A 21,463-nucleotide genomic window follows, 5' to 3' on the forward strand; every position below is an offset into this window, starting at 1 on the left:
TCCACATAGACAAACAGTCGCTCTGTACAACTGAGGGTGTATCGACTGAATAAGCTAATGACTTAGAAGTTAACTGTTTACACTCCGTAGTACGCAGTAGTGTGCAAAACTCAATAAGCTTAATATGCAGGAAAATCACTTTGATGTGAAAAATAAAAAGAGACAACTGATCACATACATTTTATTTTACAATTATTACACAGGACAGATAGTTGGAGAACTGTTTCTTAAGCACTCTCAGCCGGAGCTGCCATCATCCGTTCTTTTTGCTTCATTAGACATTTCCTCGCACTGGCGTACGCGCCCAGGTCTCCATCTGGAATGAGTTAAACACATTTAGTGGTAGCCAGGCAGAAGATGAGAGGGATGAGAAAGAGGACATGTCAATGACCATGCAACAAATAATCAAATTTACAAAATGCCCATTACACTTCCCCAAAACATTACGACGTTAGAACAGGTAAAAAACTTTTTTTTTCTCCCTAGGGTAACCTCTCTTATATCCTCAAGAACAGGTGGGAAAAAAAGTTGCCTTGAGAATTTATCTGTTATATTTTAATTGTTATATAATCTATTACCAAGTATAGTTGCTAAATACATTTCTGTCGGTTGGTTCAGCGCTGCCAAAAAACTACATTTTACAATAACAGTAGGTCTTGCATATATCATCTCTTAGCCTGTCAAAGAATTTGCCACGTCAGATTTCTAAATGCTTGTACATTGTTCTTTACATCACATCACACACGACCAAACTCCAAGCAGCATGTTACTTACAGCGAGACTGGAAGTCCTTGGTCACCTCGTTGAACTGCTTTATTTCGTTGGCACAGTTCTGTACGTAGCTGGCTCCCTCTCTCTGATGGCAGGCCCTCATACGCTCCTGGATCACCTTCACGATCTCCTGGTCCACTTTGCTGAGAGGTGAAGACAACAACACAGGGTGACACTTAAAAATGCATTCATTGCTGTTGTATATTGCAATAATAAGTGGAAAATATGGATACGATCTAACTATGGGCCCCTACTGACCCCCCGTTTTCATGTTCTCACTTGCATCATGTTGTCTTTAAGTGTCCATCAGGTCCAGAGCACATCACAGACAACATATGGCTGCTACTATTCATTTTCTCGAATAGGCTACTAACTTTTCCAATGTTTGCTGTGCAAAGACATCACAACAAAACAGATCTAATCCACAAGACAGGGCTTCAGGATTAGTAAAAAATACTGTGATTACTCAAATGACCACTGAAGATTTCTGGAACTTTTGTCAAGCATTTTTATTTCAGTTATTATCACCCACAGAGCATCTTGGCCACACAATAGTCCACTTTGATGAATAACTCTTATCTCGACCAGTTACTTACTAGTCTCTCCTCCACTGCATCTCAGCCTCATAGTAGCACAGATAATCCCCCTCCTGGCACTCGGTCAGGTCACGGACACGGCGAAACTTCTGGTGGTAGTAGACAGCCTTGTTTTTAGACCGAATACTGTCAACAACATCTGGTTGAAAAGAGGAGAGAGAGATCAGGACATGGTTGAACTCAGGCAAGAGCACGACTGCTGTTGTACTGTGATTTGTCCCTGAATGACGCTAGCTAGCATAACACCTTAGCTAAAAGTGCATAGACAGCTAGCTCACTCTGGCTATTATGACCACAAAACAGAGCCTTGTGGTTGATTTAGTGTGATATTTAGCAAGGAAGCTACAGTGACATCATTGTTATAATGTATAAATATACCGACGATATGTCTATACCGCTTCTGATAGCTCTGTTGTTGTGCTAGCCTGTTAGCCCAGTTAGCTCCGTTAGCTTCGGTTACCTCTAAATGTGGTGACAGGCAGGTCCACGGAGTAATAAAAGAGTTTGGACAGGATCAGAGCTGGGTTTGGCAGTGCCGTCTGTTTGTCCACAGCCGGAGTCTGCCGAGGAGGCTCCGGATATGCTCCTTTATCATAGTCTGAAGGCATTTCGCCTCTTTTTTCTAACCAAGAGTCAATTCGACCTCGACAGCGCTCCCTGCGAGTGGCGCATGCGCAGAAGACACAGCGCAATGGCGAAATTAGAGGTCACTAATATAAAACTGTAAAGTTATATACATTAGTATTTATCGTTATTATTATGGCATTATTATTGAGTGCCAATATTATTCCGCATGAGGACTGTAGTATAAGCCCAATTACAGTATGTTAAGAACATAAAGGTCAAAGGGTAAAGGTCACAGGTGGAGCTGTTGTACTGTGGAGATGCAGCAGGTGGTGCTGCTCAGCTGACAACCTTCACTGCACAGTGTGAGCCAGTGACAGTCTGAGGCACTGAAATCTGTAATGTTAGTCATCATCAGCATTTTAAATTTGCCAAAAAATCATTTATTTTAAATGGAATATTTAAAGTTGTTTACAAATAAACAAACATTTATGTCTTTGTTTGTTTATGTATGAGCTGTGTTGGGTCGTGACAAAACAGTGACAATACTCATTTTAATTAGAATTACATGATCAGATTACAAAAAATACATTGATATAATCAACCCAGATTGCTTTTGATAAAATTTGCAACAGGATTATAGTTACAGTTTCAAGGATTACTAGATTACATTTTTGATTACATCTTTAAAATATACACAAATATATATTATACAAATATTTTATATATTTTCAATGTTTCATTTTGAAGTAGTCCAAAACTGTTCATATCAGTTACATTTTTTGTGTGATCCAATGGATTACGTTACACTTTGTTACAACCATCATGAATAAATGGTCAATTTAAAGTCAATTAAACTTTAGTTAATAGTTATTTCACTGTTTACAAACAATTAAGTGATTTATAAACCATTAAAGGTTTATGAATACCACTTACAACTTTATAATGGCCATCCAAATAATGTTTATAAAACCACACAGTATTTATTTAACATTTACAAATGGTTTATAAAGCATTTTATTGTTTGTTGAACTACAAATTTACAGTTTGTTAATTATGGTTACTATAAAGTGTTACCAGATTGCCATGTAATGTGAATTCAGTAACTGGATACATTTCAAAGTAATCTGTCGCCAAAAATGATCTTAAAGACTTAAAATTGGACAATGCAGCTCTGATAAGCAACACTGACAAACACGCGTATATCAGCTTTAAGATATTGAGCAACACAGTAAACACATCTGTCTTGCTTGCCTTCTGAAAGTACTCTGGAGAAAGATACAGATCCCTCCAACGCAAGAAAACCTGCTGTCTGATTTCAAGTGCTAAGATGTGTATAACATGGTGCAACAGCAACCACCTGAAGCCCAACATCAGTTAGGCCAAGGAGGTGGTGGTGGACTGATGGAGGAACGGGAGGCCGCCTGCCCCAGTCATCATCCAGGGGGAGGAGGTGGAGAGGGTGGACTCATTCAAGTTCCTTGGATCTTGCATCATCCCACCCAGGTGCAAAACTGACAGGCGCTCCTTTGTATCCACCGCCATCAGACTCTACAACAGCAGTGGAGGCTACAGTCTGTCAACTCACTGCTCACACACACATACACTCCCCAAACCCCAAAGCAAACACAGACAATCCCCACTGCACCTGTCAAACTCAAGATGTTTACGTAACTTGCTGCTACCAATCACACCGTGTCACTTTATATCATCGCTTGCAACTTTAACTTTCCATTTGTAGTTACGTCCTACTTTATTTTAGTTTATTTTTATGTATATTTATTTATTATCTATTCTATTTCATATCTTATATATTACAAATATGAACACCTCAAACTGCAATGATTTGTTATTTTGGTTATCTTAGCAAATATTTCTATAAAGAAAAAGAAAAGACTGTATCGGTCCCAGAACAGGTGGATGTCGGCCTCACGACAATGAAAACTTTCTTCCTCCTTTCTCTCTCCTTTCTTGGTCATGTGGTTCCTGTCTGCTGGGCCTCGTCACCTCACCAGACCTCTGACTTTACCCTCTTCCCTCCTCCTCTCTATCTTCTCCTGTCAAACCTTGGCAGAGATTGCCTTGTTTGAAAGCGAATACGGCTCCTCAGCTGGGCCAACCACCAAATTAGAGCCCTTACACTGTGTATCATCTTATGTATGACCCTTACAGCAGCGCTGGCCCCTCTCTCTTTCTATCCCTCAACTCGACGGTGAGCAGACATGGTCAGTGCCCCTCGTGTTTTCTGGTTCTTTTCTACCATAAAGGATACTTTCATTTGGATTGTTGTCTGTCTTGTGACTTCTACATGTGTGCATGTGTCACTTTGTTTGGCTATCATAAGAGAAGACGGAGCATACTGAAAGTTATCTTGTAATGGCTACCTCTGAGGTGACCACGTGGAGGACTGAGATGGCGACTTCTTTACATGCGGCACCCCATCGTCTGAGTTCTGTTTATTAGTGCAAACACATGTCCTGGACAGAAAGGCAACACACCTGAAGATTAAGGGAGTCTATGACATGATATTCTGTTAATGTCCTATGTCATTTTATGTTTTATTTCCTAAGGATTTTCACAGGATTTAAATATCTGAAGAACTTTTGGAATGTCGGCCAAAAACATTTCAAAAAACAGGACAAAGGACTACATTTTATTGTTCTGAATACAGGAAAGGATTCATGTGTCTCTCGTGACATTATTGTAAAAATCATTGTTCTACATGCGGGTTACATTTCCATGAGTTTCGTGTTAATAAGTAGCATTTCTGTGTGGCTTATGTCCCTCTCCAGTCTCACCGCAAGTTCCATGCACCCCGCCATGGCCACATGGGGTTCCTGCCCCACAAGCGTAGCAAGAAGCACAGGGGCAGGGTGCGCACATGGCCCAAAGACAACCCTAGCCATCCCGTCCACCTCACCGCCTTTCTGGGATACAAGGCTGGCATGACCCACACCCTGAGGGAGGTGCACCGCACTGGCCTCAGTATGCACGACTGAACTTACTGCAATGTGGATGCATGGGATGACTAAGATTTATGTTTTTGCTGTTTGTTTGACAGGATAATGGGCAGATTTAGTGCAGTTTGACTAGTATGAAACATGTCAAACAGAGACTTAAAATATTTACTTCAGTTTTTTACCCCTCTCTGCTGTTTATTATCTATATAATAACCCTGAAATGCCTCACAAATGTACCACTAAAATGCAATGTTTGATTGAGCTTCACTGAATACTGGCAGTTAAAACATCTCAGCACATCTTTCCATGTTTCTACCACAGAGCAAGCAAAACGAGAGGAAGTAGAGGCGGTCACCATCATTGAGACTCCTCCGGTCATTGTGGTGGGTGTCGTGGGATACATTAAGACCGTCCGTGGCTTGCGTTCCCTCAAAACCATCTTCGCAGAGCATCTCAGTGACGAGTGCAAGCGCAGATTTTACAGAAACTGGTGTGTGATTTCACACGGTTCCCCTGCTTTACTGACACTGCCGTCTCTGATTACTGAATGGAGCTTTTCTGTGTTTCAGGTACAAGAGCAAGAAGAAGGCCTTCACCAAGTACAGCAAGAAGTGGCAGGATGATACGGGGAAGAAACAGCTCAACAAGGATTTTGAAAGGATGAAGAAATACTGTTCAGTGATCAGGGTTATTGTTCACACTCAGGTAGGCCACAATTCAATCCAGGTTTTAAAACACAACAATTGCTGTCTCACGTCTAATGATTGGCAGCCACTCACAGCCAACCTCTTGAGTCCACCTCATCACATGCAATGGAAAGAAGAGCTGCCACACCCCAAGTCTCTGCTGTCAAGATCCAAACAACTCTGGCAACGACACTCTGTCTGTTGGGTGCACTGCAGGTTTGCTGCCGTGTCAAATAGCAACTTAAAAATAGTTTTCTGGGCAGGACCTGGCTGCTCACTCAGGATTTGCAGAGGGAAACCTTTATGCTGGCAGTGAACAATATGAAAGTCAACCAAGTAAATAAAGAGTCTTCAGGTTGTGGATTGTGGGTTGGACAAAAATTAATCATGAAAATAACTGGCAGGATCATCAATAAAGATAGTGTCAACCCTAGTTTGGGATCTTATAAATGTAAAAAGTCCAAAAGCAAGATGCCTTCTAGCTTTTTAGTAATCCTGAAAAGCCTTCCTAGATTTCCAGACTCCTTTCACTTGTTTACGAGCTTCTCCATTTTCCAGATGCGAATGCTGCCCATAATTCAGAAAAAGGCCCACATCATGGAGGTGCAGCTAAATGGAGGAAGCATCTCTGACAAGGTGGACTGGGCAAAGGAGCACCTGGAGCAGGCTGTGCCTGTCTCTGCCGTCTTCTACCAGGATGAGATGATTGACATCATTGGAGTCACCAGGGGCCATGGCTTTAAAGGTTGGAAACACTCTCTGACTAGTTGTAAAATAAACGTACTCTGATATAAATACTTAATGCTGGCTCTTTGTGCTGATAGGTGTGACAAGCCGCTGGCGCACAAAGAAGCTTCCCAGGAAGACCCACAAGGGTTTGAGGAAGGTGGCGTGTATTGGAGCCTGGCATCCGGCCCGTGTTGGGTACACCATAGCTCGTGCTGGTCAGAAGGGCTTTCACCACCGCACTGAGCTCAACAAGAAGGTTAGTGGAGAGTTAATAGTCCAGTTTCATCACCAGGACTTCATCTTCCACTGTTCTGAGTGAAAGTTTACATTGATGTGTCCTCCATGTGTCCTCAGATCTACCGTATCGGTAAGGGTGTGCACATCCAGGATGGAAAGGTGATCCGGAACAATGCCTCCACTAGCTACGACACCAGCCAGAAGACCATCACGCCCATGGTACTCAACTTCTTTTTCTGTGACTAAGATTTTAATACGCACTTAAAGAAATGATCAGCTTATGTAAATACTGGTAACACTTTCTATGAAGCCTATATCTTTAATGTAATGACCACACCTGCAGAACACACTAATATTTCATAGGGCAGAGGTTTTCAAAGTGTAAGGCAGACCTTATGAGGGGGGCTCCAAACAGTTTTCAGGTAAAGAACAATGAATGGAAGTGAAAAAAGGGCCACAGTCTCAAACTTTGGAAAGCCCTGGCATAGGATTATAGCATTATGAGTATTCAGAGTACATATCTTATTATTAAAGGCTTCATAGAAAGTGAAAGTAGATATTTTCCTGAACAGTCTTCTTTTATTTATTTGTATTCCTGCTCCCTGTTGTCCTGTCCCTGTAGGGAGGCTTCCCACACTATGGTGAAGTGAATAATGACTTTGTCATGGTGAAAGGCTGCGTGATCGGGGCAAAGAAACGCATCCTCACCCTCAGAAAGGTACAGTGTGATTTTGAAAGTCTAATTTTACATCTTACCGGAAGCTTGCAGTATCTGACTTCACGTGGAACGGATAAATCATCGAATTTACTGTCAAGTAGAAAATAAGGCTTCTGGTTCATGAGCTGTGTGTACATCTTTGTGTATTCCTCCACACAGTCTTTGCTCGTGCACACATCTCGCAAGTCCAATGAGACCATCGAGCTCAAATTCATCGACACCACCTCCAAATTCGGCCATGGCCGCTTCCAGACTGCTCAGGAGAAGAGGGCGTTCATGGTGAGAAAAGTTTGATGTGCACACAAATAAGATTCATAAAAATCATCCCCGAAACCTTCTTCACTGTTTTCAACTCCGACCTCTGGTTTACCTGCAGGGGCCACTGAAGAAGGACGCCCTGAAAACGCTGCCGGAGCCTCTGATTGAAGAGGTCTGAAGAAGATTCTTATGTGTCTATACTCATACAGTAATAAAGAATTAACACAGATTTTAAGCTTCGAGCAGGTTTTTATTCACTGATAAATCCATGAGCAGATCAACACATGCACCATTGCTTGAACATAATCAGGTCAGCTTATCATCTCCGTGTTTTTCAGTTTCTAGTTTTTTCAAATTCGCAGTCAACAAAAGGATCAGCGGATTAGAAAATGGATGGATGGTCTGTTCAGTCAGCATTTTTTTCACATCTTGTTTTGACGTGCAGTAAAGAAATCCAGTTTTTCAGTCTTGCATCTTTTATCAGTGTAAGCATTAAATAAAAAAAAGCATCCCTTTTGCAAAACCAGTGTTTCACGTTCTCTCACTGGTGTCAGGGTGTTCAGTTATCTTCACAGTAGGGGGCACTATAGCGCCACCCTCTCGGTCCTGAGGTCTCTGCCGTGATCAGCGTCCTTCAGTAGGCATCTCTCCCGCACTGGTTAGGATGCAGGAGAGAACCGAACCCGGCTCCCAGCTGCGGCAGCCTCTGAATCTGTTCGAGATTCACAGCAATAGCAGCACAATGCTTATTCTGCATCAATATGATCCCATCTGCGGCCTCAGAGGGACGCTACTCTGACAGGTAATCCTGGGACTCCATAGAGGACTGATGGGATGAGGAGTGGATTGAGGATTGGTGGGATGCGGGTGGGTTATCCAGGCCAGATGTCATCAGGGGCAGATACAGATCGTCCATGTTGGGCATGACGAACACTTTCTGTTGAGGGGAGAAGGACAACAAATGAATATTTGGTGCAGAATAAAGTTAGATATTATTGTTTTAAGATAAAGAAGATGTTTCACCTGGAACTCGCACTGCAGTTTCTTTTCGATCCACTCAGTGACATGAGTGAAGGTGACCTCCCTCTCCCCAAGAGTGGGGCGCACATTAAGGTCTAATCTGGGTGGCACCCGGAAACTGTACCTGAAGGAAAAGAGTGAGAGAGAAAAGACTGGGTAAGAATGAAACACAGAAGGAAGGAAGGAAGGAAGGAAGGAAGGAAGGAAGGAAGGAAGGAAGGAAGGAAGGAAGGAAGGAAGGAAGGAAGGAAGGAAGAGATGAAAAAGAGAGAAGCTCAGTACCATATCCTGTCGGTCGGGGGAGGTGGGATGTTGATGGCCAGAGTGCCAGAGAGCTCCAGGACCTCGACGCTGAGCATCAGAGGCATGTTGGACACCTCGGCTATCTTCTTCCTGATGTACTCGTTCTCCGTGGCTTTCTGGAAGTACTTGGACTTCGCTATCTTGTCAACAAACCTCAAGATCTTCCTACTTGTGCTGCCACCAGTGTGCCTGGGGGAGGAGAGCGACAAAGGTGCAACGTAGTGGAGAACTATTAATCCAAAGACAAGTTACAAAGTGCTTTACAAAGACATAAAAACATGAGAAATTACAGAAAAGCACAGGTGGGCTGCGTTGCCACCGATAATGTCATCAAGTACACCTGTGCTTTTGCTGCTGCGCCAAGTAAAAATGTCTGCAGTTAACAGTGAGTAACACCTGTGTTTGACAAGTCAGTCTATCTGCTGTGAGAAGCTGCCCCCTTTTCACCTTTTAAACACCTGCTGTTACATGACTGACTAGGATGCGACCTCAAGTGCAACACGTATCAGAAATTACAGTGCGTTGCAGTTTTGTGACCTACGATCCATGTTGTATTTGACTTCTCTGGTAGAAAACAATAAAGCTGTTCATTTACCCTTCAGCTGCTCCTGCTGTGCTCTTGTCTCCTGGAGACCCCTGTGGCTCAGAGGGGGGGGCTTCCTCTTCATCAGATGAGCCTGCGCTGGACGACTCTTCATCACTATCGGCCAGGATACACAGCCTGGGCTTGGAGCTGCAAAACACACCAGTGGTCCCTTTAATGCGAACTACTGAGCTTAGATGACTAATTTCTCCTCAAGCATGTTCTCATCCATTTACGCACTCACCCAACTTGCTGCATCTCTGGAATGCTGTGAGCCTCGTCCTCTACATCTTTACCCAGCTTGCACAGGTTCATCTTAGTCTCCAGGGTCATCTGAAGGCAGCCTGTGTACACCACCTCCAGCTCTAACCACAAGCCTTGGTGATATAGGGAGGAAGGAAAGAAAACAGCTCACAGGTAGCAGGGAATGCTTCTTGATCTTAAGTTTGGTTTGGATCTGGCCCGGCACAGCCTTGTTGCAGGAGGGACATTAGACCAATAGAGTCTAGCTCAGACCTGTTATTGTCAGGTGAGCTTAGTCGGGGCCAAGAGGACGGATAATCCTGTTCGCTTATGCTTAAGGCAGGAGACAATGGTAAGTTTTAAGGGCAGGCATAACAAACTCTGTACTGAAACAAATGAGATTACGGCCTGAGCTGACTGCAGGACTGTCTGCAAGAAGAAATCTGTTGGGAAAACCTTCTTTCGTGACTCCTCCACATACAGAAAAGAAAAACCACAAGTCTACAGCCAAGCTAGCAGCTCACTGGGGCTTTAGTTATTAGGCACAGCAATGCTTTGATCTAAATTCCATCATTAGGATGAAAAAATGTAGCCGCTATATAAAGTTATTACAATTTTTCTGACGGGGGACATAAATGTCTGCATAGATTGCATGGCAATCCTTCAAGTAGTTAGATATTTAACTGAAAAATGCAAATGGGAACCTCAAGAAAAAGTCAGAGGATACCCCAGTGTCAAACTTGTTCAGTGCATCATACCTCTGCGGTCCAGTGTGGGTTTGGAGGTGCTGAGGACTTGAGGCAGACACGTGCCCATGTCCAGATCAGCCAGAGTCAACTCGTTCATGAAGTACGGCAACTATAATGACACAAACAACAACACCTTTAATTAGTCAACGAGCTGCGTTCATGTCCGACATAAAAACGTCCAAAAATAAATCTGTGTAAAACAAATACAAAGGCTCCACAGAGGAAGCTAATTACTTAAGACAAATGAGCGAGCAGGGGAAACCTGCAATGTGTGTGAGTGTGAAGGACACAGGAGTAAGGTAGTGGAGTAAAAAGGATGGTGTGTGTCAGGGAGGAGAGTCGGAAATGAGTAATGAGATGTCATCAGTGCTCCTCTACTCCCCACCTCCTGCCTCTGGAACCAGAGGGTGTGCATTATCAGCAGACTCACAACACACACAAGCAGGAAAGAGAGCTGCAGCATTGACGTGCCTTAATGTCACATCTTTTGACCTTGTGGACAAACCAGCGCTGATGTTCATGTCATAATAACACAGTTTGTATAGAGATCTCTGACATACTATGTTACCTACTCGTGTCATTCGTCAGTATGACACTGATGATGCTGTTGATGATGGTGTGTATGTGGAGATTAATGTGAAAACACAGTTTAGTTTCCTCATTCAGCCTCACCTTGATCTTGCTCAGTTTCTTCTGGATCTTGTGTGCCACCTGATCGGTCCAATACTTCTCTCGGAGAAAATCCCAGAAGATCCTTCCCACCAGGGAGTTCACCCACGTGGGCTGGCCCTCGGGAGAGCATCCCCCTGACCCTGGACTCGCGCTGGGCTCAGCTCCAGCTTGACCTCCAGATCCATGCTCTTCGTTGTGAATCTGCAGGGAATAACAAATGGCTATATGACCTGATAGAACCGGGATGCGAGATACAAATTCTGCTGCATTAGGACAGACTGTGTCTACTTGGCGTGCCAATCCAAAACCATCAGGCACGCTGCAGATGCACCACAGTCAGTTCCTATTAATATCCTTCCAGCCAGGCGACACCTGATACTTCTTCACGTTGACTTTTGGTCTAGTCAGCGAGGATGTGTTTGGCTGAGCCAGCATCCGAGTGCTGGTCTGACCTCAGGGCAGAACAATGGAACAGTAGCTGATATTGACTTGTGCTGATCAATAGGAGTTATGTAAAGTATTAGCACGACATGCAGAGGGTAGAGAGCAGAGTTCTGATATCTGCTCATGTGATACTAAATCTAAAAGCAAAATTAAAGTGTTTATTGACCTTCTTGTTGGTTGTAGGGCTTCCCTTGTCGCTCTGGCAGGGGCTGGGGGCGGGATTGCAACTCTGGGAGACAAGCAGTTGAGTCATGTAGGTGCTGTAGTCCAAAAGCGTTCTTGTTTTCATAGCTCCAGGCAAGTCAGGCAATCCCTCTGTGTTTTCTTTTATAGCCTCTCCAGCACACAATGTTTCTGAGAGTCAGAGAAGAGTCAGAGAAGAAAGAGTCGAATTCTGCACGATTCTATTCTGCATTCAACAACGACTTAATGCATCTTTAAAGGTGTACTTGACAAGAAATGCCCAGAATTTGAAGATCCTGTTGTTGATGTTGGTTCCTTCGTTGAAATTCTGGCCATATCTTTATTGCCCCTTTAAAACAAGGATTTTGTCGTGCTGCATTGCTCCTCATCACAATGAACCAAAACATCTTCTCACCTGTGCTCTCCTCCCCGCTCACGCTGCTCTTGGCTCCAGCCCGCGAGGCAGACAGGAAGTGCTGGAACCACTCCTCCTTCTCTCTTCCTGTGCGGCCAAACAGGTACAGGGTGACAGGAAGCTGGTGGTCCGCAACCATAACGTGTCTCTCTGCCTTTTCTTCCTCCTCCTGCCCTTCAACCACACTCTCCTCCCCAGCCTCCCCCTCGGCCAGAGTCAGGCAGACAGGGTATTTCTTGTTCCAGACCCTCTTGCGAGCCAAACCAGGCGGCAACAGAGACACCTGGGATAAAAATGAACGGAGAGGATTATAAAGGAAAAGTGTCATTGTCTTTTTAGCTATATTTTCTTTCTACAAGAGATGCCGGCAGGCAGAAATTGTGTTGACAGTTTGCCATTGCGACATTGATTAGACTGTTAGCATTATTCTGTTACTCTACTGGAAGCTACTGCCTCAGTATGTCAGTGGGACAGTAGCCGGGTCAAGTTTATTCAGAGCATCATCACTTCAGCCGTAATCCTTCTGGTCTTTCACCTCCGTGTTAGATGACAATCCGGGTGCAGAGAGATGAGAGTGAAGAGTTCAGGCGAGAGGTCACCTTGTCTCTCTCTTCTAACTCCTCTCTGAGGGAAATGCCTGCTACCCAGAAATGACAATATTTTACGAAAGTACTGACCTTACAGTTAGCCAGCTGGTAAGTGCGAGAACGCAAAAACGAGGCCTCGTGGGGCGTCTCCTCGAACCCTGCCCACCGGGGGATGTTGGCACGTGGGTACGCCAGGCGCAGCCGGTTGCCCTCCAGGGTGACATAGACAGAGTGAGTGATGGAGGGGTGGAAAGTCTCAGGGTCGTAGCTGTGTGTCTCATTCATCCAGCCCTGGAGAACATTAGGAGGGTGTTTAGTCGGTCACAAATCACTTCACATTTTCTTTTCCTTTGATACTGAAAGCTGTGTTGAGGTTAGATTCAGGTCCATTTGACTGACTAAGTGTAAAGATATACATCAGAAAATATGCAAACCTGGCAAAGACTCTGCTCAGGCGAATGAAATTCATATAGTGTTGCAAGCTGTGACAATACAGCTCAGCAGGAGGGGAAACACGAGACACAGCACAATGCATCTGTCTCATTTAACACTGTGGACAAGCCCATGAAACTGCACTGCTGTACAGCCTGCTGTTACTGTAATAACTCATCTGTCCTCATGAACTTTACCTTATTTGAACCTGCTAACTCCGCATTTCTAGAGGCAGTCAGCTTCACCCTCTCAGCAGAGCTGTCGAGAAGTGCTCTGAGAAAGCTATTATCAAAATAACCTGCTCTTAAAACGCTGAAACTGCTGCGCTCGAGGGCAGTTTTTTAATGCAGTAATTACCTAAAAACTAATCCATTAATCACCACTGATAGCACTATCTTTAGTAGCATCCAGGGACTCACGTGGCTGCTGTTGTTTGTTGTTTTGAGCTCTCACCCTGAACAAACACGAGAGCTTGAACCTCACGACCATTCAGCCAAACAGAAAAACAAGAAGCACTCAGGAGCAGGTGCAAAAGTTTCTCTGTATACAGAGCAAGACGGCAGCCATGCTAATGGCTCTGTGAGGCTTTATTTAGCAGAGCTGTGCTTTTAGCTAAATGCTAACATCAGCTAGCAGGTAAGACTTAGCATCGTCACCCTTTTTACTTTAGTGTGTTAACATGCTGACATTTTCTAATTAGCACACAGCTGAGGCTTGTTTAGGTAAATCGCAGTTAAGTTTAACAGGACATACGTCAACTGTGATTGGATGCTAGCTGTGAGTGTTGAATGCTGCACCGGTAGTTGGTGTATGGAGAAGAAAAATGTAAGTGACACATTATATTTCTGTTATTCTTTTATTTTTATTTATAAATCAAATTCTACATTTAGACTTTGGCTAATTTAGAGCTGAATATAGGCTGTTATTTACATTTTTACCGGCTTACTTCACAAATTAGTCGCAAGGTTGTTTTCATTTAATGAACTGTGTTGTTTAATTCCCCCAAACCCATCAAACCTGATGAAATTCAACAGTTAAACCCATCAATCGCTCCGTTCTGCAAACCGCATCCAGGTAGAATAAAATTGAGGTCCAGTGTGGAGAATCTGGGGGCCTTTTTGGCAGAAATGGAATATAATATTCATAATTATATTTTCATTCGTGCATGATCGCCTGAAACAAATAAACGTTGTGTTTCATCACCTTAGAATTAAACCTTTCCATTTAGGGAACAGCAGCTTTTCCCATGAATGTATAATAGACCTTGATACAATGCCGCTGCTCAGCCTTGCTTCCATTTTTGCCCCAGTAGCCACTCATCCAGCTAGCAATTACTCTGCAGTCCAAAAAGCATTTCCCTCTTAGACCACCATTATAAAGGAGCTGTCTGCTGACAGCACACCTTGGACTGCCACCAAGGTCAATTATGACTCTTTCTATTGTGAGTTTTTGATCCATGGAGGTTTTAAATTCATACAGCTTTCTGTGAGTCGAGAAAAGCGATTTAAAAATATGTGACATCCTCAAAACAAGGGGCAAGCAGGAACATGCAGGCAGGGTTCCCTCATTCATTACCTCAAGGAGTTCTTGATCCATGAGCTCTCCATCCAGTGGATCCATGTTCAGAGGGCTGAATTTGCTCAAACGAGAGCCCTTGTTGCTTCTTGCAGATGAGCGTCGCGGGGCAAACATGAACACCACCACCAGGCCCAACATGAAGCCACACGCCACCCCCACAGACAGACCTGTCACATAGGAGGGCAGCGGCAACACAAAGAAACCATAAGCTAGAAGACCCACAGGGAAGAGCCAGTGAAGAGGCAGTGATGAGCCGGGCACTGTGACTCGAGACTGGGTGTAAGTTCTATGATGAGTCCCTCCGGATCCATTCTGGAGCTCCACCACCTGGATCACATCTCCATAAGTGCGGATTTCCAACTGGCTGTCTCTGCTGTGGTGTTCTGGGGAGACGGAGGACTTTATTAAGGGGCTCTGTTGGAGTCTTCTCAGTGGACTGTCACACACACCTCTGTGCTCACCATCAGTCCTCCTCCGGCACTTCAGTTCAACATCTTCACCGCCCCCGTCTCTTCCACAGCTGCCTTGGGAGGCCGGTGAGTCTCCAGCACTGGAAGCCCTCCCCTGCTTGGGGCTGCTGGAGCTTTCGTCCCCCATGATCTTACTCAGCATGCTCAGCGGATCCTGCATGGCCTCAGAGAACTTCCTCCGTGTGTCCTCCAGCTCCGCAATTAGCGAGCTGCCCCGGGGTTCAGCAGGAGGCACAGAGGAAGGTGATTCCCAGTCTTCTTTCTCACTCAGTTCCCCTGCTTCAGGCCTGGCCTCTGGGATCCTTGGATGCGTAAGCTGCTTCCAGGGATGCAAATGCAGCTTGGAGTCTGACTTGGAGAGGTTGACTTCTGGCTCAACCCGGCGGGAAATCTCTGTGCTCAGGGACTTGACCAGGCTGAGCAGTGGTTTGCTCCGTAGAGAGCCGCTCTCGCTCGGCTCCAGGTCTGTAGAGGAGGATTTGACCAAGTTGGTGGTGACAGGCAGGCCTGCTGATGACGCTGACAGATCAGCTAAAGAGCCAGGGGATGAGGGGGAGTGAGGCAGGAAGGGGGGCTGGGAGCGGCGGCTCAGGTCCAAGTCTATCCCAAGGGTGAGGTCAGGCTGGCTCTCCCTGCCTTGTGGTTTGTCTTTGGAAAAGGCCACGATGGGGCCTTCATCATGGCGGTCCAGGCTGAAGATGAGCTTGCTCTCCTCCATTGTGGCCGTCAACCAGGAGCTACTTTGAACGTATGGTCAAACAAATGGAGCGGCAGGTCCTGAAGAGATGGAGCATGGTGCTAGTAACATCCACCCTGGGTTGCTTCATGTTGAAACTTCATTCTGTAGCGTGTTGAGAAACAAGAAAAATATATTGAAATGTGGTTCTTTTTAACATCTTAGCAACGTTCTTATATTCAACATGAAGCCACTCTGCTTCTTCTCTGACCTTCTTCCTATTTCTGTCCTCTCTGTTCCCTCCTCTCCATTGCTTTTCTAATTTCCTCTCCCCTTTCACCTCTCAACCTTTCTCTCTAATCTCCTCTGTACTCTCTCTTTTGTCCTTTTTGCTCTTCCTCTACAGGGATACAGGAAACTTTGTGTGTCTCACACTGTGCGTGTGCTGCCAGTTCACATAAAGTCTGAGATAAGGTGTGGGCGGATGAGTGCTTTGTTTTTGGAATCATCATGAGGAGTCGTTAGCACAGAGACTTTAATCCCACAGTCACAGCTAATCCCAAATTAGACGCAGTGATCCAAATCATTAGCCTTGTTTGTGTCTAATTGGCACATTAGTCTCTTTACTGGTCTTCTTCTTGTGTCATTTACTGGTGCAGTTTTCTTCTCTTGTTTTTTCTTTCCTGCAGATGTTGTAACTGTTGGTTGTTTACATCCTGTGAGCAGATTCTCCCAGATGGTTCAGGGATTCAAAACAGCTCTTCAATCCATAACTAAACTCACAGCTAACTGAGATTTGAGTTAAACACAGGGGAAAACAACTTCATCTGTGATAGCATCTGCTTTGGTGGATGATGAGCGACAACACCTAATGCAGAAACAAATGACCAACCACCCATTTACTTTACTAAACCAAGATTTACACCCTGTCTTTTCTTCATTACTTTCTCCCTTTCTACTGAACTCTTTCAAACAACTAGAGATAACCAATAATATCCTGGGTTTATCCATCTCCCTTACCAGTAAACGGTGCGGGGAGAAAAGTCAGTGAGCAGTATTCTCCTCTGGAGAAGAGTCACCTTCGGATTCTGCTCCGATACAGAACCATTTACCTATGGGAGATTACTATTAAACTAGAAAAGTGGATTTATCTTCACTCCTGTTTATCAACCTGACTGCAGCAGCGATCCGAGGAGCTGACCTCTGTTTTCAGGTGTTTTATGTACTGTACTATTGAGTGCCGACTGGAGCTGGAGTAACATGAATAAACACAAATGTCCCTTCTATCAAACTAGCTTCACTGTTGATGTATACACCATTAAACAACCACCACTGCAAAAGAAAGAATGACCAAGCAAGAGGCTGGACAAGGGTTTTGTCATTGACGAGAGAGTCAGTTTCACTCAAAAACTGAATCTAAAAAAATACAAATTCTTGCATAATGTTGCTTTAACTTTGTAATTTAACTTAAACAATCATGTCAATAAATATCCTCTTTTAATTAAAGATACCATCATCAAATGACAAAATAAGCTTCTCATCTCAAGAATACAACTGGGAAAACAAGCTGCTTTTTTCCAACCACACCCTAAGCGCTGTCCATTATGCCTTCGAAAGCATAACTATTAGACAATCCCTTTGGGGAAAGAGCGTATGGATCTGAAACAAGCCACAAGCCCTTCACAGTTTGTTTACATGTGACAGTCACTGGCATGAATCATGTCAGGCAGGCTGCACTGAGAGTCAACAGCTACAGTACGATCCAGACAGGATTAACTGTAATCCTAAAAATTAAAGAGGCTTTTTTTGAGAGGAAATTCAGACACTTTGGACATGAGTCAAATCTGATGACTCTGCAATCAGTGTCTCTTTCAGTCACAGATACATTTGCAAATACACTGTCATCTAGCCGTCAGCCACACAAACATTATGCAGTGTCACATGTAGTCAGTCACAAGTTGGCTTTATGAGAAAGTTTGTAATTATAGAGATGTGCAGGAAAGAAAAGTGAAAAATATTAGACAGACCTACTACACAATATGATACAACACGATATGACACGATGCCATATTATACCATGCCATACCATACCATACCATACCATGCCATACCATGCCATACCATACCATGCCATACCATACAATACAATACCATACCATGCCATGCCATACCATACCATACCATGCCATGCCATGCCATGCCATGCCATGCCATGCCATACCATGCCATGCCATACCATACCATACCATGCCATACCATACTATACCATCCCGTGCCATACCATGCCATGCCATGCCATGCCATGCCATACCATGCCATACCATACCATACCATACCATACCATACCATACCATACCATGCCATACCATACCATGCCATACCATGCCATGCAATATGATACGATACGATTAGATACAACCCAATATGACACAATATGATATGATACGACACAATACAATACTATACAATATGTCATGATACGATACGATAGGATACAACACAATACGACATGATATGACACAATATGCTATGATACGATGATACAATGATACAATAAGATACTATACGACACGACACAATATAATAGGACACAATACCATACCATGTGATACGATACGATATGATACAACACAACATGATAAGACACGATACATTCTTCACACAACAGAAAATTAATTAGAGGGTGATGATGCTGTCACAAACTATTATTCCAGCTGTTTTTTCCCCCCAAAAAATCAGCAACATAAAATGTAACAGCACAGCAAGACATGAGCAACAATCATTTATTGTCCCGTATATAAAAAATTCTCGCCTGGATGATGCCGATTTACAAGGCTGCAGATAGTCATTTGTTACCATGCTGCTCACATAATTTAACGCTCCCACTGGCTCCGGACTTATCTCCTCACATCTCTGCACACTGTTGCACACAAGGAGAGATATTAATTTTAGCACCAACCTGCTGGGCTATTTGTCAAATCTAATTAATAAAAAGTGCTGCTCCACCAGTGCTTAAGCTGCCCCAGACAGCCCCACATTTACCCTAATCAATTTCTACTTTGGACTCAATTTGGAACAGTTCATGCTGACAGGGAGAGGAAAACCTCCGCTGCTCTGTGGAATATGGAGTCAGCAGGGATTTGGCAGCTTTCCAGTCAGGACTGAGGATGAACTTCTGCTGGAGCATGAAAGAAGTAAAACCACCAGAGGAAAAGAAATTTGATTTGTCCCCTGAGAGTAGGAAGTGGAGCAGATTTTGCAATTTTATATTTAGTAACTGAAGAATTTTTTAAATATTAAAACTCTTTGATTATAAACATATCTCTGCCACGGGACAGGGCAAGTGGTGAAACAGCCTTTATAGAAAACAGGAGCTGCAATCTGCTCCAACTGAAATGTATTTAAAGGAAAAGTTCACCAAAAAATGAAAATTCAGTCATTATCTGCACACCCTCATGCTGATGGAGAGTTGGGTGCAATTTTGTCGTCCATAAAACATTTCTGGAGCTTCACAGCAAAACAGTGTTGCAGCATTCTACTAAGAAGTAGATGGGGACTTGTTTTGCTTAAAAAGTGACTGAAACTATTAACTGTCTAAACCTTTCCTCTCTTGGTCACATCTTCTTTGATGCAACTACAGTAGGTCACTTAAATGTGTGTGAGTAGAAGACTTTGACTATTACATGACAAAGTAATCTATGCATTGATACGACGCATGGGGAGACTAATCTTAACGTTGTTTCTGACACTCTGTTTGACTCCAGGTCATTCAGTGAGGAACAAGGACATTTTTAATGACTGGACACATTAGAGGCAAACTACAGGCACACATCAAAAGTGATATCAAACCAAGTGTTTTTGCCTATGATGGGACAGAGAGGTGCATTCAAGAGTCTGTCAGTGAGTGGACAGGAGCAGGTCACTAAAATGGATTAAAAGGGAGAGGAAGAAATGACGTGACCTGCAGAAAATCCCAATTTTATCCCGTCCCTGATGTCTGTATGGGATTAAAATCCTGCCAAAAAACAAAAATCATGTCTCTCAATCCCCGTCCTCCTCGTGGCCTTTCTATCCTGTATGGACAAGGACAATGGGATAAAAAAAAAAAAAAAAACAGGCACAGGACTTCATGAGAGAGGAGACATCACACACACGTCTCTGTGCTTTAATCCTGTCCTCAAACTACCATTTGACCCTGATGTCTGACACATTTGGCTCAGGACTGTGTGTTTGTCTGGGTATCACCTGGACAGTGTGACACTTAATCTCATCAAGTGAAGGTTAATTCACTGTTTATAGACATCACTCAGGCGTTCATATGAGCGCCTTTAAACTTTTCCATCCCCCCAGGAAGTAGAGCCATTTGGAGATGCCAAATGCACCTGTCAGTGCCTCACCTGTAAACATCTGAAGTGTTTCATCTGAAAAAAAAGAAAAAAATGACAGCACGGGATCTGCTACTGTGAGTAAAAACCAGAGCACGTACCCGCTTCTGCTCCTGTGATATCAGAGTCAGAGGTTTTCACTCTGCGGGCTGCAGTGATGGCTGTGGATGCTGCAGAGTGCTGCACACGGGGATGCGCACCATCCGCCGACCGCAGCCAGCCAATATCCATTCAACTTTCCCCAGATTGTCGCGAATCCTCGTTGCGAAATCACCCAAACTCCTTAAAAAGATCTTATCTAAAAAAAGAAATATATATATTTGATTCAAGCGCGTCAGACACGTTACCACCGACACGGTCGCTCACTGCTTCTTCTTCTTTCTTTCCGCTCCAGGAGGCGTCAGACCAACACACAATAATGTGATTATTGGAGTCCTGACTGCGGACCGGACTGGAAACTCTAATCCAGATTAGACCCGGAGAGGCCAACAGTTGACTGAAGCGACTCCTCCTCTCTGCTCCAAACACACACTGAGCTCAACTCTCTCCCTCTCTGACACCGCAGTCCTCAGTACGCAGACTTATGTAATTGCACGACCTGGAAAAAATCATGCCGGAGTTACAGCTCAACACAGTCTTCTTTAAAAGACAGAATCCTCTTCATGCATTGATTTTAAGGACACTGCATTCTCAGTTCTGCTTTTAAACTGCATGCTTTGCATGAATCTCCCTCTAATTAAACATTTTATCTCATTATTGGGAGGCAATTTTGAAATTTAAAGGGGCACTATGTTGTTTTGGGGAAGACATTTTAATCAGGAGAGACCAAATCAACAAACTCTCTTCTTGTCATGACTGAATAAACACACATGCTGTTTACTTTGTTTATATGTGGCGGACCCTGCCACCTTCTCCTCTGAAAACAGCTTGTTTATTCAGTTATGGGAAAAATAATTATTTCTGATTTTGTTTTAAAAACTCAAATAAAAATCTGAGTTTGAATTTCTTCTCCAAAACTACAAGGTGCCCCTTTAATTATGGGAAATATCTGTTATTTGGTCTTTAAATTTGTATATATTTGGTAAAAGAGAGTAAGGAAACAGATAGTTTCTGACTTTTAGGTTGGATCATTGTTGCTTTCTGCTCGTTACAACCATCAGAGCCCAGGACACTGTCAGCGAGGTGACAACCTCACCTTGTGTGA

General features: G+C 43.8%; 3 protein-coding genes across 3 annotated transcripts; 1 reads left to right on the plus strand and 2 right to left on the minus strand.

The window, feature by feature from the left end:
- Positions 1 to 167: 167 nt before the first annotated feature.
- ndufb10 (NADH:ubiquinone oxidoreductase subunit B10) lies at positions 168 to 2,047 on the minus strand. The gene is made up of 4 exons (XM_073494302.1): positions 1,828 to 2,047; positions 1,368 to 1,506; positions 775 to 914; positions 168 to 316 (listed from the first exon to the last, which is right to left on the minus strand). The coding sequence occupies exons 1-4, from the start codon at positions 1,973 to 1,975 to the stop codon at positions 228 to 230; spliced, it is 516 nt and encodes a 171-aa protein (XP_073350403.1). The 5' UTR covers positions 1,976 to 2,047; the 3' UTR covers positions 168 to 227.
- Positions 2,048 to 4,729: 2,682 nt separating this feature from the next.
- LOC141020128 (large ribosomal subunit protein uL3-like) lies at positions 4,730 to 7,746 on the plus strand. The gene is made up of 9 exons (XM_073495187.1): positions 4,730 to 4,916; positions 5,213 to 5,381; positions 5,461 to 5,596; positions 6,136 to 6,322; positions 6,402 to 6,562; positions 6,661 to 6,762; positions 7,166 to 7,261; positions 7,421 to 7,540; positions 7,638 to 7,746. Exons 1-9 carry the CDS (start codon positions 4,760 to 4,762, stop codon positions 7,695 to 7,697), a joined length of 1,188 nt encoding a protein of 395 aa, XP_073351288.1. The 5' UTR covers positions 4,730 to 4,759; the 3' UTR covers positions 7,698 to 7,746.
- Positions 7,747 to 7,767: 21 nt separating this feature from the next.
- Positions 7,768 to 15,916, minus strand: LOC141020127 (testis-expressed protein 2-like). The gene is made up of 11 exons (XM_073495186.1): positions 14,726 to 15,916; positions 12,809 to 13,009; positions 12,132 to 12,414; positions 11,700 to 11,887; positions 11,090 to 11,290; positions 10,427 to 10,526; positions 9,670 to 9,802; positions 9,438 to 9,575; positions 8,822 to 9,031; positions 8,543 to 8,663; positions 7,768 to 8,456 (listed from the first exon to the last, which is right to left on the minus strand). Exons 1-11 carry the CDS (start codon positions 15,914 to 15,916, stop codon positions 8,310 to 8,312), a joined length of 2,913 nt encoding a protein of 970 aa, XP_073351287.1. The 3' UTR covers positions 7,768 to 8,309.
- Between the last annotated feature and the right edge of the window lie 5,547 nt (positions 15,917 to 21,463).

Source organism: Pagrus major, chromosome 23 (genome assembly GCF_040436345.1).
Source record: "Pagrus major chromosome 23, Pma_NU_1.0".
NCBI classification, from domain to species: domain Eukaryota; kingdom Metazoa; phylum Chordata; class Actinopteri; order Spariformes; family Sparidae; genus Pagrus; species Pagrus major.

Bases quoted from the DNA above. Each gene is read 5' to 3' on its own strand.
- ndufb10 (XM_073494302.1), bottom strand. From the start codon at position 1,975: ATGCCTTCAGACTATGATAAAGGAGCATATCCGGAGCCTCCTCGGCAG. The intron at 1,507-1,827 runs GTAACCGAAGCT...CTTTTCAACCAG, and splicing joins GCCTGTCACCACATTTAGAG to ATGTTGTTGACAGTATTCGG. The intron at 915-1,367 runs GTAAGTAACTGG...TTCACCTCTCAG, and splicing joins ATGCAGTGGAGGAGAGACTA to CAAAGTGGACCAGGAGATCG.
- LOC141020128 (XM_073495187.1), top strand. From the start codon at position 4,760: ATGGGGTTCCTGCCCCACAAGCGTAGCAAGAAGCACAGGGGCAGGGTG. The intron at 5,597-6,135 runs GTAGGCCACAAT...TCCATTTTCCAG, and splicing joins GGGTTATTGTTCACACTCAG to ATGCGAATGCTGCCCATAAT. The intron at 6,763-7,165 runs GTACTCAACTTC...CTGTCCCTGTAG, and splicing joins AGAAGACCATCACGCCCATG to GGAGGCTTCCCACACTATGG.
- LOC141020127 (XM_073495186.1), bottom strand. From the start codon at position 15,916: ATGGAGGAGAGCAAGCTCATCTTCAGCCTGGACCGCCATGATGAAGGC. The intron at 11,291-11,699 runs GTCAATAAACAC...TATTCCCTGCAG, and splicing joins GCCCTACAACCAACAAGAAG to ATTCACAACGAAGAGCATGG. The intron at 9,576-9,669 runs GTGAGTGCGTAA...TGTGTTTTGCAG, and splicing joins CCAGAGATGCAGCAAGTTGG to CTCCAAGCCCAGGCTGTGTA.